Source organism: Empidonax traillii, unplaced genomic scaffold (assembly GCF_003031625.1).
Source record: "Empidonax traillii isolate 1590-97213 ecotype Southwest subspecies unplaced genomic scaffold, ASM303162v1 scaffold33:size3420811, whole genome shotgun sequence".
NCBI classification, from domain to species: domain Eukaryota; kingdom Metazoa; phylum Chordata; class Aves; order Passeriformes; family Tyrannidae; genus Empidonax; species Empidonax traillii.
In genome coordinates this window covers 1,949,826-1,961,678 of record NW_020955226.1, presented here as the reverse complement: position 1 = coordinate 1,961,678, position 11,853 = coordinate 1,949,826, and the positions used below count along the sequence as shown (strand labels likewise).

Here is an 11,853-nt window from a genome sequence, read left to right as displayed (position 1 = left end):
TGGCTTGATATGTAATGCTGGCTTTGCAGAATAAATGCTCAAGGATAAATCTTGCATGACAAATAAATCGCCTCTTGCTCTCCTTGGCTCCTTCAGGTGAGACAGAGATATAATGTAGAGTCAGCTAATGTGCAGACCTAGCAGAAAAATGGATCTTTTTTCCTGCGTTAGGCATGTCATCAGAGGTGATATTTGAGACAAGTCTCTTACAGGTGCAGCTGAATCAATAAGGTTTTTTTCCCCCAGCTAACTCCTCTTCTTCCATTTCATAAATTCGTATTCTTAACAAGAGAAAAGGAAGCAGATGTTACTAAGTACAATGTTTCATATCATATGGATCTCTCTTTTTTTTGGCACATTGCTGCTTCAATAAGCCATTTTCAGCAGTTTTGAGAAGGTTTTTTACATACTGTTTTCACTTAGGGCAGTGCAAATTTCTTTGGAAATCTATGACAATCAATTAAGTAAATGAGAGAATAGAATGCTTGTAATTAAGATAATCAAACTACATGAAATCCATCCTACAAGTGCTAATATCTGTATATCTCCAAGCTGTCTATTAATTAAACACCATGTAAGTGTTGCAATTAGGCTGCTTTTGTGAAAACGAGAGAAAGATGAAAATGATCGGAAGGGTTTCACTGTATGTTGGTTTAAAGCATCTCATTATGGTTTGTAAGGTTGCTGCATTGCTGCAGACACTCCTGGGATACCTGAGAACTCTGTTGCAGGCTTGAGCTGCTTCTGAAACAGGTGACCCAAAGCAAATATACTTTGGTTTCCAAAAGCTACATTTCTGCTCAGGGATGGGTGTTATTTTCCCCTCAGTTTCATAAATGAAGCCAGTGGTCAAGATGTTAGGTATTTCCTTCTACATAAGGAAGAAGAGAGGGAGGAATTTTTACGACTAGTTCTTATAATAAAAGGGAAGTTTTGCTACTGTTGTGTTATTTTGTCTTGTGTTTTTATTTTGTTGTGAGGACCCTGAAGTCACCCAGACCTTCCTGCTAGAAAAAACAGCATCTTCATATATTTGTGTTGGTAGACAAACACTACACGAGGCTAACTGGGTAATCTGGGTGTATTCACACTGTGATTCTTCATTTATTTGCTGGTGCTTTTGGGGGGCTTGGGGAAGTAAAAGGCTCTGTCATGTATCTATGAGAGATCAGGGGAGGACCCTTTCCCTCTGTTTAGGTACCCTCCTGGTGGTCACACAGCAACTTCAAAGCACTTTATTGTGTTTTTGTGAGATGTAGGTTTTGGGGCATTTGTGCTTTCTCTTTTTCTCCTGTGTGTAACTTTTGATGGCTGCAAGCACACATGGTAAGACACGATGGAGGCAGCAGAAGAACCATGTTGTAGGGCCAAGGGAGTCAAAAAGCTTCATCGCCTTAGAACAGCCAGACTTTGGTCTCATTGGCTGGGGCTGCCAAACCAGCTAAACAGGGCAAAGCAGAGGATGAACCCATCTGCTACTTTGTCAGATATTGTCATGGCCACTTATAATATTATGTCTTTGGCTTCAAAGGCAGTAGTACACCTGATCCATGTGGACATCAGCTTGATGAAGTTGTTGCACAAATGATAAATAAAAGTAGTATTTGGGGTTTTTTATTTTTTCAGTTATTATTTTAAAATCTGCTTTTACAGCACAATATTCTTCCTTATGACAAATGAGCCTATTCACTGATACTGTGTTTTCAGATAATACCATTTACATTTCTAGAATGTAGTGAATAAGAAAACTTACAGGACATCTTTAATTTTTCACTTGATTTTGTCATTTTGTTTTTGTTAAATTTTTTTTATTTTTGACATTGATACAAAAAATAGTATCTTGATTAGCAGCTTTGCTGGCAATCCCACAAAACTGTAAATAATACATTAATCTAAAAGAATACACTCCTACAGACACTATAGATAAAACAATATATACAATTTAGACAAATAAATACATAAGTACAGCCAGTCATATATAATGATACACCTAAAGTTTGGTTACTGTTGACAAGCTTTTCTAGTTAATTACACTCTTCATTTACAAATTGCCATTGCCATCTACATTGGAAAGACAAAAAAATCCCAATCAAGAATCAAAATTGATACTCATTATTATTAGGAAAGATGGAAAATGAACCTTGAGACTTCTGTTCAAATACTCTCATGGTTTTAGCAAAAAAAAAGAAGAAACGCTTTTGTGGAAAAACTCCTCCTAAAGAGAGGCACTTCCCCCTCAACCTGCTTTGCTCAATGTGCTTTGTTCATGTACATTTGGAATCAAGATGTGATTATAGTCACACTTTTGATGTGACTGGAAGCCAGCATGTCTAACCAAGTTGTCATTTGTCCCATGCTCAGTGAAACAAAATGACCTTTATGGTAATGTAAATACTTCTTTGATTAAAGGAAGTCTATTGCAAATATTTGTTTGTTAACAGTATTCCATGTGGCAAAAATACTACTAAGTGGAAGGGGCAGCTGTCTCTGTGAGTAGGTGTATTGCTCCTTTTCTGTCTGCAGGTTGCAATACTGAAATTTCTGAGCAAAGAGAAAATAATAACTCTTAAATGTAACAAGCAAGTGAAATTTAATATCAGAAAAATAATAGAAGTAGAAAATTAGATTTTTGTTGTGTTGCATTAAATTCACTTGACAGCAAAAGAAAAAATATCTTGTACATTCAAAAGTTAGGGCACACATGCTTAAGGCTCTTGAAACACTGGACAAATATGCCTCACTCAGCTCCATGCATAACAGAATGCTACATAGCAAGCAGACTTACACATATATACAAGCTGAATACAGAAGAAAATGCCTTAGAAATATGTACATCAGTTTCAAGATGAACATTCACATTTCTGTTGAAGATCTATCTATTTATAAATGGCAGGAAATACACTTTTTCAGATACTATTTTCAGGGTATACCTTGCAGCCACTAATGCAGTCTACTTGTGGTAGGAGAAATGCAAGGCTACCGTGCTGCTTGAGCCCTGAGGTATCTGGACTGGGAGCCTTGCTGTCCTCTTGGTTACTAACCAAAGGCCACAGGAGCATCAGCAGAAGTAAGGCAACCAAATCCATTCAGGTGTGGATTCAGAAACCCCAAATTACTGCACAGTGCAGAGGGATAGCAGAAGTGATTGCGGCCTGTGGGTTCAAATCATTACAAAGTGTGTTCCTGGTAGGGTGGCATCTATGCTGTCTGACTTACCCAAGGGCTGGGGATGAATTCCAGCCTCCTTTCTGTTCATAAAGAATCATATTCTGGGGCTTGGGTAAGAAAAGCTGAACTTCATCCAATCACTGTGTTATATATTCACTTATGCAGTTAGTTGTACCTTGTTTAGCTGGAGTTCTGAGTTTGACAGGAAGCGCAACTTTAACAATGACTAGAACAACTAGGGAAGGATAAATCTTAATTATACTGCAAGAGATTCAGTATTTTTATAAAAATAACTGATTTTTTTTTTTTAATTTTAAATTTATGAAGGCTACACAAGCTCCTGTTGATTAACAGTAACTCTTAGGCTGTCTGCTGTATAGCTTCACCTTAGATTTGTTTGAGATGGCTCCTGCTAGTGACTTAAAGGCCAGGCACGCTTTACCTTACTTACAAGTAGTTTCTTTCAAAATGATAGTGCTGCATCTGTGAACAACACTAACAATATGACACGAAACTGCAAACCTTTTAGGGTAGCATCTTCCTTTCTCTGTTACTGTTGTAAAGTGCTACTTCCTTTAAATTCTTCTTCCGTTAATTTCTGACAACTTTACAGACATCCTGAATAACATACAGACAGAACAATTTTGCATATGTTGCACGTAGTGCCAGGTGAAATGAATGAGGCTTTTGTGTGTGCTGTGGACGGTGTGAGTCATCTACAGCTAATAATATATTTGGTGAGTTTTGTATCTTTGTAACTTGTCTGTGAGCTCTTCATTCCAAGTTATTTGTTGAGTGATATCGTATTTTATTTCTTTGTTATAAGATGGTGCTGAATAGAGAGAGCTTGAATTTATCAAAGAGTTTTCATGACATTTCATAAGCATATTGAAAACACATACAAGCACATTATACAACTTGAATAAAATCTTGTGTATTTGAGTTCTGTTGCATGCTCAGGGGATCTCCTGAGTGGCACCTCAGTGAGTGTTGGCTCTGTGATAAGTAACCTGAGAGCTTTAACAGGTTTTTAAAAAAGGCTAGAATTTTTTGTTGTTGTTTGGGTTTTACTAGATGCTTCTTAAAAGCTGTGAAATTTGTACATAAGTCTTATGCACTCTGCTGTGCAATTGACAGAAAATTGATTCCATTCTTTTATTGGACTAAATTCTTCCTTTCTACACCATTAAAAATCTGGTAGAATCTCATTCCTGTATGTACTGTAGCAAAAAGTAGAGCTTACTCGTACAAAGCTGCTTTTGTGTTACTTTTTTTTTTTAGGTAAATATGGCACTGACTGACACTGAAGAAATATGCTGCTTATTAACACTTTTAGCATTCAATATGATTCAATATTGCTATGCCAGAGATTTAATTGAGAAACCATTGATACTTACGAGAGACATTGCCTTGCTTTGAAATTAAAATATAGTAATGCTTTTCTCGTGTATTTTTAAGATAATTTTTCATACATCTCCTGTGTATTATTTTTCCTACAAATTCTACTGAATTTTTAAACTGTGTTACATATTTTATGGGCTATTTGAGGAAGTGTAAAGAAACGTACTGTCTTCTGAAATAAATTAAAGAAATATCATTTGGTAGATGAAAATATACTTCAGTGTGTGGGTTTGTTTCTAAGGCCAATGGGACTTTGATGTTCTTACCTGTCTAAGTTCTGCTATTACACCATCAGTAAGCTATTTGGGAACTGCACACATTGTACTATCAAATATACATGTCAAGGTAGGTATATAACTTCAGTGCAAATGTAGACTGCTTAATTTATTAACACAGCTCTAAATAGAGACGGTTGTAGGGTGTCAAAAAAGAATAAAAGTTTCTTAGGGTCTGAGTCTTACCTCAGAGGCTGGGGCATGAACTGTTAAGCAGCTCATAATAGCTTATTACTGTCCTTTTGCACACAGATGCAAGAGCTGATATGTGTGATAGATGATAATATACAAAATCTGAGACTTGACTCGAGTTCCTTTCGGTTGGTGTAATGTCCTTACCAAAAAGAGCCTGAAGTTTGTAAACCAGAAGTCAAAGTGAGAATGAAAAATCAGTCATAAAAATCCTCTCACAGTTAATATCCCACAGTTTAACTTGTAAATCAGCAGATCACTTTGTCAAAAAATAACCCGACTAAACCAAAATTAAAAAAAAAGGTATTTACATCTGTAAAAATCTTAACATCTAAGATGTTTCTTGCTGGACATGTCATTCCAAATTCTGTGCATTTCTTCTGGTGTTATCTGGTGTACTGTGATCACCCTGCGGTACCTGCACAAGCTGTAGGCCATTTTCCAGTGATTAAAGCCACTGTTTTGGAAGGGGTGAATGCCCAGTTTCCGAAGGCAAAGTCCAACATACACATCTTCAAGATGAAGAAGTCTGGTATGAAGGGAGGTTTTGTAAATCAGTTCTGCTACGTCAGCTGAAAAAATGTAGCCAGTGCCTGAACAGAAGGGTGGGTAATTGCTGTCGGGATACAAATCTCTCGGCATGTACCACTTACTGCGAACATCTCTTATTGGTCCTCCGTTTATAACGTAACCAGTGAAGTACCTTCTCCTTGGCTTGGTGTTAGGTTTGAGCAGCTTATAAATAAGATTGTCCATATTTACAAAAATATCACTGTCTGTCTTCATAACGTACTTTGCTTTTGAACAAAACGTTGCTACCCACCTCATCCCCATCAATGTTTTCAGAGTGAGGTTATGGTAAGAGTCGATAAAATCCTCCACGATAATGTCATGAAAAATTTGGCTTTCTTGCTCTACCATTTGATTTAACACAGGATCTGTATTTTTTCCAAGAAGAAATAGTGTGGCGATTTTAATTCCTTTAAAGTTGTTTTCGTCTCCCCATGTTTCTCGAATGGCTTGCCTTGCATCAAACTCTTTGTGAGTTGTGCTGATAAGAATGACCAAGAAAGGGACGTTCTTCTCACATTTGTTGGGTTCATTGATAAGAAAATCAAAGGAATGTGGATTTATAGGTCGAGTTCTTATGTTGCCAAAGGAAACGTTTTTTCTGGCTATGGATATGCTACTGACCTGTCTGTGGCCAGTGTAGGAAGAAGTAGGACGAGTTATACTTAAGTACCAAAGAGCGCTTGCCCAACAAACTACTGTCAAAATGTATAAGCATGAGACCTTTGAAGCCATTGTTCCTCTAGCTCTTCTATTCCATGTGATGAATAAACCTTTGTACGAGGAGCCCACCTATGTCCTGGAGAGGCAGCATATTATTAATGAAACTTGAAAGTTCGATATAAAAAAGTAACTCTGTAATCATTCATGGATCTCAAATAGGAGCTATTAACCCTGATGATACTCAGCTTTTCTTCTTTTACTAGCAGCGACTTCCATTTCTTGGAATTTTCTGTTATTTCTGAAAAATACGAAGAAAAATTTTCCATTGCTAGATCATAAAAGCCCGGGGCAAGAAAATGAGCTGGCTATTAATAAGCTAAGTGTCTTAATGCATTTCTCAGATATTCCTTTTTTTCTCATGAGGTACCACAATGCAGGATAGTGTACTAAAATAGAGCAGTGTAACTGAACTAATGCTTTTATGACTGGTTATTTCTCATAGATGGTTTTATATAAAAAACATGCTGATATTTAGATAATTTAAATGGTATATGAAAATAATTTTCTGGTTTCTAGCATTTTCTTGCTTCCTAACATTTTTTCTGGACAATCTTTCAAAATGTGCTTTGGAACATTTTAAAATTATTTAAAGAATGAAAAATAATGTACTTTATCTTAGGATCAACAGCGTCTGTGGCAGCTATGCACGTGAATACCTACAAATCTAATTTGGCCTTAATGTTGTTAATGTCTGTCCTGCTAAAAGCATGCTTTGGTGGAAATCAGACAGAATGGGACTGCTTGGTAAAGGTACAGGAGAGGGAGAGAGAGAGATGCATATGCTGTCTTACCCATGTAAAGATCAGCGCTCGAGTAGAGTCCATAAAAGTCTAGAAATAAATTAATACAGTTCAGTTATTTTTGTTGGCTTGTTTCTCCTCTCCCCCCAAACCGGTCTTTTCATAAGCAAACATCATTTGTGTCCCATTAAAATAAACCACGATGACAGCCTAGTAACGGTGTTGCCTTGCTGGTTAACGTGCAGAGCACTTGCCAGCCTGGCCAGGGTTCCTGCAGCCCTATCCTGCTGCTGTTCCAGTCTTGCTTCCAGTATCGGGTGGCTTTGAAGCTTTCCTGGATCCAGGGAGTGTGCAAGCCCTGCTTCTTCTTAGCTCTTAACAAGTTGGCTGGGAACCAGTTCTGTTTATCATCATTTCATGGATATTAGACAAGCTGCCTCAAGCCTGCCAGGTCAGTGCTGACTCCTCCAAGGAACACCAGCAGCTGGAGACTGCCTGCAGGCTCCACCTTCCTGGGTTTTACCACTGCGTTAGCTCAGAGCTAAAGGACAGCAGAAGCATGCAACAGAGGAGCTTTTTTGCAAGAGTCTTTGAAATATTTAACATTTGCTTTGGATAGAACAAAGAAATATATGGATTTGGATAAAAAGATAGAAGCTCTTTTTAGAAATGTCTTTTTTGATTTCACGCTGCTTTGACACAGACCCCCCCCCCTCTCCCTAGGTAGGCTGTCAGAGGGGAAGGACTGTTACCCTCTGTCACTATTTCACACTCAGGTTTAAGAACAGGAGAGAAACAATTTTAACATTTGCTAAATCCATACAAACTGTAATCTTCTTACAAGTTCTTATAGTCTGTCCTGCTCATCTTAATTACATGCACTTTTAGTTATTTAATGACCAGAACCTACATACTGCTCTTCCCTTCCACAAAATAGGGTAATGTGAATTTTTCACCTGTTCCAGAGCTCTATCAGTTTCAATTGCTTTTGCCCTATACCTGAGGGAATTTAATGAAGTAGAGGTTGACTGTGATCTCCTTCATTACCTGCCCCAAGACCCAGGGTCTGTGATATTTTCCCACCAAGTAGTACCAGCAAACATTTGGGAGCAGTGTATTTAAGTGAGACTTTTAATTGCTCCATAGGGCTGCAAAGCACAATGATCTTGGCACGGCAGGCACATGTACATCCTTAAGAATAAATACAGTAGCGATAAATATACACACAAATGCTACTGTAATGTCTGGAGAGGGGATCTATGCTGCTGTAACAACCCACTGTGATACAGTTCTGAGAAAGGCAAATCACATCCCTGATCTGGTGGGTTGGCTTTGTTTCTGGTTTCATTTTTGAGCTCTGCAAACCAACCCCCCTGGAAATGCCAGAGAGGAAAACCACCAAGTGAGAAATGCCATAATGGAATGAAGACATAAGAGTGTAAAGTCTAGAAAACTGTGTTAATAGAGCAAGAAATACAGAAATCATGGATTGGAGATGTAGAGCGAGAGCTATGTAGGTCAGTGTATATAATGGACTTCTGCATTAAGATCTCACAAATAAGTATAATATTCTGCATATGATGAATTATTTTAGGAGACTATATATTGCAGTGTCTAAATGTGTATGGTGTTCTACATCTTTTCTTTCATAAAGGCAGGTGCATTAGTTACCATGAACACTGTGCAGATATCTGAGGGAAAGGAAAATTGCAACCACTGCCTCTTACAAACTACAAAATTACATAAAATAGCTTTTCAGTCCAGCAATGTCATAGCTGTGATATCCAATCTTGTGTGCTCTGAAAGGATTAGAAGCAACAAAAACCTTACTCCATTTTGAAGAAAAATCCCGAGGTATTGTAGGGATTTTTTTTTTCCTCTCAGTTATGAGAGTTTTCTCAGTTATTTTCTCAGATAACTGTGTGGGATGAATGTTTATTATGTTGGCCCTTCAATTGCTGTCTCTTGAAACAAGTTTATCGTTTTCTGTTGTGTGCTTTGTTGGGAGTTTTTGTTTGTTTTGATTTAAAAAAAAAAAAAAAATATGAGTTCAGATGGTATGCCTTGGCTTGGAGTGTTTACGCCATCCCTCTGGTAACTTTTGAGCAAAATGCAGGTAAAAGGGTTAAGAGTGAACTGGCTGTAGTTTTCCCTATGAGTGAGGTTTTAAATTTAATTACTTTTTGGGAAGATTGAGGAGGAAAAGCAAAAGAGAGCTTTCTCCTTTCCTGTGATGGGTCTCTCTGCTATTCCTACTCTGTCAGGAGGTAAAGATGTAACAATTAAAGTTCATGTTTCTGCTTTACTTGAGCTTTTTGCTATGAATGGGGAAGAAATTTGAAAGAAAATAGTATAAGCAAAATTGGCCAATAATATAAATACAACACTAAGTTAGCTGAGGAGTCTTGGTCTGTAATTAAGGTGAGATTATTGTTGCCTCCAGAACCGATCTCTCTCCCTCTTTGTAAGTATCACAGAGGGGGTTGAATAAGTAGCTATGCCATGTATTTTTTTTGGACACAATCAAATGATGCTACAAATTATTTCTGATAATATTGTTCCTGCACAGGAAATTCAATTACGTTTAGCTTGCACAAGTAAGAAAATACATAGTTTGATTAGGCAGGGAAATATGAACTAAGTAGTGAAACAGTTTGTGATGATTTAGTCAAGAATTTCAAAGGTTGCCAAATTCTATTATTAAAGACTGCTAATTAATCAAGGACCCAAATAAGCGCCTAACTTAGGCTTACCCTCAACACAGGAATTATTCTAGGAACCTTGCAAAATTATTCACAGTGTCAAAGCCTGTGATAGCAAACCTTTTCGTTGTCACGTGTTGTGACTTGAAAATAAAATTTTCAGCCATGCAACATGTGGGACTTGTATATCAGAAATGTGAGTTATACGGAATGAAATCAGAGGGTACAAATAGTGTACTCAAATTATAGTGAGTTAAAACTTTTGTTTTAATTCCTCATTTGGAGGAGGAGGAATAATGTATGTGAACTAAGATCACTATGATCTGAATAACAAGTGGAAATGCTTCAATGCCCACATGTTACTGTGGTTCTTTTAGCAGTTTCCTCAGCAGCTGTTCAGAACATTTTTAACCTAATCAATAGTACATAAAGCTGCCTTTAACAATAAAGTGTCTAGCAAATTCATTAATATACTGTGTTTTTGTCCTGATATGGGCTTCAGTACATCGTCACTGTAAGGAGGACTGTTTTGGTTTTGTTGTTGTTGTTTCTCAGTTTTGCCATGATCTTCTTGAATTTGGTATTGTAATTTGAAGATCCTGTGATGGGAGGATGTGGGTTATCACAGGGAGACTGAAAAGCTTTTATCAGCTTTGGATATTATCTGTTGGAATAGGCTGTGTAACATTTGGGGACACACACAGGCAAAGGGAAGTGACATCTCCTTTCCTTTCTCCTGTGGAGTGAAAGAAATCTTTTTAGCAGGGCAGTAGCAACGCTTTAAGCTCTTGGATTCTTGTTTTCAAAAATATTTTCATTCAATCTGTCCCTTTTCCCAGCCTGTTTGTCACACTATAAGTAATCAAAGGCTCAAGCTTTGCTAGGGTAGATGAGACTGTTGATCTTTCATTCAAGAAAGCCCAACCTATGTAAGTGCAGCAGCATTAATGTATCTAAGATCTTGGTGGATGCACAGGATAGAAACCACAGCTCTTGAAGTCTGGCTTGTTGCCACAGTTGTAATCCATACGGTGTCACTACTGCTGAGGCAGGTGCTGAGTGGAGGCAGGCAGGATGCTGAGCCCTGGGGATGACCCTGAGTGAGAAGTTGAGGGAGATCACAGCTGCTCATCCAGACACCCAGGAGTCTGCTAGGCAGAGCACAACTGAGTCAAATTAACACTTTGCATCTCTGCCAGAATGTACCTTGGAAAAAAAGAGGGAATGCAGCTGCTAAATTATTTAGTAAATATAGCAAACTCTTCTCGTTTTCCCCCAAGAGATGTTTTTGTAAGTTTTCTATGATCATGGCTTTCATCTGTATATAGACCAAGGCACTGAAATGCCTTCAACATTTACGAAGCCCTTAAATTACCAAATCTTGTTGAGAAGATAATTATCCTGAACATTAAGAACACATCTACAAAGAAATTTGGGGATGCTGTTATGTTCTTGGCTGCATGCTTTCATAGTAATTTCTTGACAGAAATTCTGGACAGATGGCATAGGTGATTCAACAGGAGATTGCAAGCTCCTCTCTGGCAACTTCCTTTGAAGGTTTCTTAAATATTCTAAATAGTTTTGCTATGCCTGGGTGTAATGGACCTGAAACCAAATCAGTGCTGCAAAGAAAGACCTTACTCTCTAGAACAAGCATTCATTTCAGGCCCATGTTTTTCAGAAAAATAAATTCCTCTATTTAGGGGATTCCTAGAAGAGACATGGGAGCTGCTAGGTTGGCCATGCACTGTTCAGTGGTTTTCACAGAGTAAACTCCCTAGGGGGTTGGGCAATAGCAATTGGCCTCAGAGTGTCTGGGAGGCAGCTGCCTTCCCTCATGGTGACCAGGAGCCCAGTATGCACCACATGTGGCTACACGGATCTTCTGTAGCTGCACTCTGTGCTGGGTCAGGAACTGGCTGGAGGGCCGGGCCCAGAGAGTGCTGGTGAACGGGGCTGCATCCAGCTGGCAGCCGGTCACCAGTGGTGTTCCCCAGGGATCAGTGCTGGGACCAGTCCTGTTTAACATCTTTATCGATGATTTAGATGAGGGGATTGAGTCCATCATCAGCAAATTTGCAG

The 11,853-nt window shown here is 38.3% G+C and overlaps 1 protein-coding gene across 1 annotated transcript in view; it reads right to left on the bottom strand.

The window, feature by feature from the left end:
• Window positions 1–4,665: 4,665 nt before the first annotated feature.
• The window catches only part of B3GALT1 (beta-1,3-galactosyltransferase 1), a 65,806-nt gene continuing 58,618 nt past the window's right edge, over window positions 4,666–11,853 (bottom strand). Inside the window, exons 3-4 of the mRNA XM_027911509.1 lie at window positions 7,121–7,159; window positions 4,666–6,567 (exon numbers count right to left, since the gene is read on the bottom strand). Coding sequence (XP_027767310.1) covers window positions 5,361–6,341 — 981 coding nt within the window. The 5' untranslated portion in view covers window positions 6,342–6,567; window positions 7,121–7,159 and the 3' untranslated portion in view covers window positions 4,666–5,360. The remainder of the gene's footprint in view (window positions 6,568–7,120; window positions 7,160–11,853) is intronic.